Source organism: Podarcis raffonei, chromosome 7 (assembly GCF_027172205.1).
Source record: "Podarcis raffonei isolate rPodRaf1 chromosome 7, rPodRaf1.pri, whole genome shotgun sequence".
In the NCBI taxonomy this organism is placed as follows: domain Eukaryota; kingdom Metazoa; phylum Chordata; class Lepidosauria; order Squamata; family Lacertidae; genus Podarcis; species Podarcis raffonei.
In genome coordinates, this window is record NC_070608.1 from 20,267,120 (window position 1) to 20,272,891 (window position 5,772).

At 48.8% G+C, this 5,772-nt stretch overlaps 1 protein-coding gene across 1 annotated transcript; it reads left to right on the plus strand.

Annotated features, from left to right (window-relative positions):
- Nucleotides 1-1,274: 1,274 nt before the first annotated feature.
- TMEM74 (transmembrane protein 74) lies at nucleotides 1,275-4,735 on the plus strand. Its single transcript, XM_053395435.1, has 2 exons — nucleotides 1,275-1,419; nucleotides 2,444-4,735. Exon 2 carries the CDS (start codon nucleotides 2,652-2,654, stop codon nucleotides 3,582-3,584), a length of 933 nt encoding a protein of 310 aa, XP_053251410.1. The 5' UTR covers nucleotides 1,275-1,419; nucleotides 2,444-2,651; the 3' UTR covers nucleotides 3,585-4,735.
- Nucleotides 4,736-5,772: the final 1,037 nt, after the last annotated feature.

Consider the following 5,772-nt stretch of genomic DNA (forward strand, 5'->3'; position numbering starts at 1 on the left):
GCTGAGACTCCCAACTTCCATCAGCCCCAGCTAGCATTGTGAATGGCGGTTAAAGTCCAGCAGTATCTGAAGAGCCACAGATTCTCCGTTACTGATCTTGCATCTCATTGCACTAGCTCTTTCTTCTCTCATATCCATCGCAAGTCCCCTTCGTTGGAAAGAATGAACATCCCACTTATTTTATAAAAAAAAGAAAGTCCCCACATTATTATTTATTTTTTTAAAAATAATGTAAATCACTGCTGCTGTTGTTGCATGAAAAATTCTATCCTTCCTGAGAGGAGCTCAGGGATATGGTTCCCTCTCCCCATTTTATCCTCCCAACAAACCCATGAAGTAGGTTAGGCAGAGGCAGTGATTGGCTCAATATGCACCAGACCAGCTTCTCTCTCCTGTTAGAAACTAACAAGAGGTGTGCATTCCAAATGTCCAAATGCACCTGCATGTTGCCTTTTGTGTCTTGATAAAACAGCCATTGCTTTTTCCACCTGCCTTGCCCCACCCTCCAGCCTTCATAAGGGGGCTGTTTCCAGAGGAAGAACAGTGAGGGGGAAGGTGCTGTGGTGCTTTGGGAATCATATAATTTGACTTTTGTTGTGGTTTTGCTGTTTCGTTTTCCCTTTTTTCAGTTGCTGAAGTTAATAGGGTTTCATAGGAGAGGGTTGGTCGTCCTACTGATGAATTGTGATGTTCTATTATGTCGCGGTTATTTATTGTTTGTGAGCCGCTTTGCCACTGGCGTGAGTGAAAAGCGACATAGACAGATCTGTTAGGGATGCTTTAGTTGAGATTCCTGCATTACAGCGGGTCGGACTTTATGACCCTTGGGGTCCCTTCCAAGTCTACAGTTCTACGATCCTATGATCATGAATGAATGAGCAATAGTTGAGGTGGAGAGGTAAGGAAACCACAATGAAATACGGAACGGATCTTGCTGAATTGCGCCCATCCCCGGCGGCAACTCTGCTTTCTCGCTCCTGCGCGAAACTCCCTATGCGATCCTAAACCTCTGCGGCCGGCACTAACTCGCTTGTTTACGGGCGGGGAGGGCGGCACTCTGCACATGCTCGAAGGACGTCGCTTCATGGCTTCCCACGCGCCGAGAGACCAGCTCTGCCGGCGGCCTCTCACTCTGTCCGCGCCACCACCATCCCGGGCTGCCCACGCAGGAACTTGCCTCCGGACCCTGCCGCCTGCCCGCCTCTCCTCCCCTTGCAGGACTACGTCTCCCAGCATGCACCGCGAGCTCCTCCTCCCTCCCTCCCTCCCTCCCCCACGAGCCCCTCGGGAGGCGGGCGGAGCAGCGTGCGGGAGGAGGGCGGCCGCCAGGACTTCTTGGCGAGACTTCAGCGGGATGGGCAGCGCCGCGCCTCCGCCGCCGCCGCCGCCGCCGGGTGGGCGCAAACTGAGCGGGGAAAGGTATGTCCGGAGAAAGGGAATGGAGGGGAGCCAGCTGCCGGGGCCACCCGAGTCCGCCTCCTGACGACCCTTAGAAACGCGTCCGCCTGGAGTTTGCACGCAGACCCCGGGGACGAAAAAGCAGGGAAAGGTCTCCGTGGTGCCAGCCTGGGCTGTGACACGGCTTTTGGGGGGCATCCCGCACCCCAGTCCGTTGGCACGGGCGCCCAGAAGGCAGCAGCTCTCCGGGGATGTAATTCATAATAATTATATTTTGCTTCATAGATGGATGGATGGATAGAGAAAAGTCCATCCTCGGGTTTTTTTTCCTCCCCCACCCCCTTTCTTTAAGGTCAGTGGGTTGTTCTTTAATTTTTTTCATGCTCCCAAGTTTTCTCTCTGCCTTGCAAGCAGCGCGTCGTTCCTCTCCGTTTCTTCGCATCCTCTGTCTTTGAGGAGCATAATTTCATTGCAAGCGTGGCGGGGTGTGTGTGTGTGTGTGTGTGTGTGTGTGTGTGTTTTAATCGGAGCTGGAGATCTGCTTCAGAAAGTGCTCCTTTCCCTCCTCCTGGGATTATCAGATTTCCACAAGAGAATAGAGATCCTGGATTTGCCGAGCTACAAGGGATTTGCGGGCTTCTTCCTAATTAGACTCCGCATTTGAATGTGGACTCCCCCACCCCCCAGTTTAGTTCTTTCTTGAGTTTGCACTTTCCTCCGTTTGAAACTTGATGGTCTTTGCCATTCAGGGGGAAGCTATGGGTATATATTTATGCCTCCCCTTTATTTCCGATGGGTTCTTTCTGTAATTGGATAGCGGTGTCAAAGGTTGATTAGAGTTCCTAATAGATTTGAGTTCGGCAAGCGGATTTCGGCTTTAAGTGCTTGATTAAAACAATCGCATTTGTTGTTTGCCTGCCATGCGCACACATGCACACAAATGTACCCACACGCTGGACAAAATCAGAATAATGAGTCTGTATTAGCCTCATAATATATCTTGATGATGAAGCTGTTTTCTCCCCCTACCCCTTTCTATTTGCAGATTGAAAAGGAATGCTTGTCCAAGGAAATTTGTTTAATTGGGTAGTGGCTGAAACAGTGTCCCAGCTAAAACAGTGGCTGGAGAACAGTAGATTGCTTCAGTTGGCCAACTGCTCTTTCATGCCTGATGGCGAGGTTGGAATTGTCACTGTTTACTGAAGCATGGGCTTCTGAATGGTAAACCACGGCTAGTTCAAGGGGGCTTCCCGATGGCATGTGTGGAGCTTCTGTACCTCACCAAAGAGGGTGGTCAGTCCGATCAGTGTCAGAATATGGACTGGAGCGTGCCTACTCCCTCTGGTCAAGGACAGCCCGGTGAAAGTGTAGGAAGGACTGCAACCATATCCATGGCTGCTGAGTGCTGCGAGAGGCACTGCAAAGCCATCCAAAGGTCAGATCTTGCTGAAGCCCCTCTTTCCTTCACCACTGGTTCCTCACCATGCCCAGAATGTACAACCACAGGTGAGATCACCTGCCATCCCAGCTTTCCCAAAGAAGCAAAGGAGGCAACCCAACAGAGAGCTTGCTGCTGCGAATCAGAGACATCCTTCACTTTCGTGGACGAAAATGTCAACAATCTGGACTACGCAGGACGTCTTGCCCACAAGAGCTGCTGCCAAGGCCAGGATCTCATTCCCCATCCCGACCCTGCTGGAGAGATGCCCCTCGAATGGCCCTACGATCCACCCTCGCTCATTTCCGAGGAAAACGATGATGCTGCCTCGGAAGCTGATGGAGGGAAGTCAATAGACTATGGCTTTGTCAGCGCCATCTTCTTCCTGGTCAGCGGGATATTGCTAGTGATCGTTTCCTACGTGGTCCCCAGGGACGTGACTGTGGATCCCAGCACGGTGGCGGCAAGGGAAATGGAGCGGCTGGAGAATGAGAGCGCCAAGATTGGGGCTCACCTGGATCGTTGTGTGATTGCTGGGCTCTGCCTTTTAACGTTGGGGGGCGTAGTACTGTCCAGTTTGCTCATGATCTCTATGTGGAAAGGCGAGCTCTACAGGAGAAGCAGGTTTGCAGCCTCCAAGGAATCGGCCAAGCTCTACGGCTCCTTTAATTTCCGAGTGAAATCTTCCACCAACGATAACATGGAGTTATCGTTAGTTGAGGAGGATGCTCTTGCCGTAGATAGTTAGGACGTCCTTGGCACTCTGAGGCAGCAAAGGATGAAGAACGTAATTGTCATTACATGAAACCAAATGAAGCTTAAAATAGCAAGCGCCGTCCGTTGAAGAGTATCTTTTCCTAGCCCATTGAAATGGTATGTTTGTGTTCTGTAGATGTCGTAGTCTTGGACAAGAAAACAAAAGAGATAATATTCGAAATAATGCATACTTGGGATTCAGAGTGATTGAAAATGGCCCTTTTGGTGTTTATGGAAATTCTTCGGTGGCTGATGTCCATTGAAACTGCTAGAGCCACATTCAAACCCTGCATTTAAAGCTCTGTGATTCCACTTTAAACAGAGTTCCCTGGGAAGAGGGATAATTGATTGTGAAACCACACTGGGGATTGTAGCTGTGGGAGGGGAACAGGAGTCTTCTATCAACTCTCAACACCCTTACCAAACTACAGCTCCCAGAGTCCTTTGGGGGAAGTCATGACTGCTTAAAGTGGCTTACATTTATTGCTTTAAATGTAGGGTGTGGATGTGGTCGTGGTGTACATGCAATAACAGTAGAACTTGGATTGCCATTGGCTGGCAGCCCCACCCCCCAGTGAAGGTCTAGGAGCTGCCCTTTCCATTTTCCACAGCACCATTTGTAAGTGTCACTCCAGGGCTTTGTGTGGAATTAAAATGACATGTCCTTAATCTGCACTGGGGCCTGCCATCTTAATACCCCACAGTACCCCAAAGCGACATTGCATCAGGGTCCCTGTAGAAAAAAAAGGGGGTGGTGTGGTGCTATAAGCAATGAATGTTTAAGGGGGGCACGGGTAAGGTGTCAGCAGTGGGCTTTGCTGGGCTGCCAGGATTCCAGGAGATGCCCACTCCCACTATTGAAACTTACATTGGCCTGAGTTCTTGGTGTGCTTTTTTCTTGGTATATTTAATAACAAGAACTCCAACTTATTTAACGTTATTCAAGGCTGGCTGGTGGCATTGCCCATGCATTGCAGGATCAAGTGGTGGCTTATGTGTGAAACTGTGTCATCGCAGACAGAGCCTCCATGTGGCCTCTTCAGTGCAATGGTTTTCAGCCGAGTCAGGCCACACAATCAGCTGAGATGTGCACATCAAGCAAGATCAGAGATGTCAAGTCTTGTGTGTGTGCGAACCAGGACTTGATGAATGTGTGGACTCACTCCACCGGATAACATCGTGTCTATGGCAAGAAGAAGGCTGTGTCTGTGTGATGTCAACATTCACATGTGCACACCATCTCTTCCATGCTATGGTCATCAAACGGTGCATATGTGAATTGTCTGTAAATAGCTAAGAGGTGTCTGCATTACAGTTAAGGTAATGGGAGATATCACAAAGGTTCTGTATTTGCAAAGGCCCTTTCACACAGAGAAGGGGCAAACGAGATCTTCAGGTCCAAATAAACATTTGTAGCATTGCAGCCTGAACATGAGAACTGCCATAGCTCCAGCTTAAGCATCTGTTAGGTGTACAGAAGGTCTCTGGATCAATTTCTGGCATCTCAAGGTAGTGGTGGGCAAATCTTCTTGCTTGGAACCCTGGAGGGCCACTGCCAGTCAGTGTAGGCAATACTGAGCTAAATGGGCCAATGGGCTGACTCGGAGTAAGTCAACTTCCGATGTTCCTATGCATCCAAAGAAGAGTGATGCAGAATCAGATCAAAAGCCCATCTAGCCCAGCTTCCTGTTTTCGCAGATGCCCACAGAATGTGAGCACAACAGCATTTTCTTTACTTGAGATTCCCAGCAACTGGTTTTCGGAGGCATGCTGTGCCCAACAGTAGAAACAGAACATAACCATCACAACTGCTAGCCACTTACTGCCTTATTTATTGTTTTATTATTTATTGCATTAGTTGGTTGCTATTTAAAACAAAGGTTCAAATCAACTTACCTAGAATGTATCCAAACCCCTTTTAAAGCAGTCTGAGTTGGCCATAAGTACATCCTTCTGTAGAGAGTTCCACAGTTTAACTGTGTGCTTCCTTTTGGTCTGCCCTGAATTGTCCAACATTCAGCTTCAGTGGATGACCCCACATTATAGGATAATGAAAGAGACAGGGAAACTTCTATCCACATCCTTCATGTAATGCATCATTTCATACACCTCTGTCGTGTCCTTTCTTACCTTTTTTCCCCCAAGTTAAAAAAAATAAAAATCAGCAAGGGTTATTATTC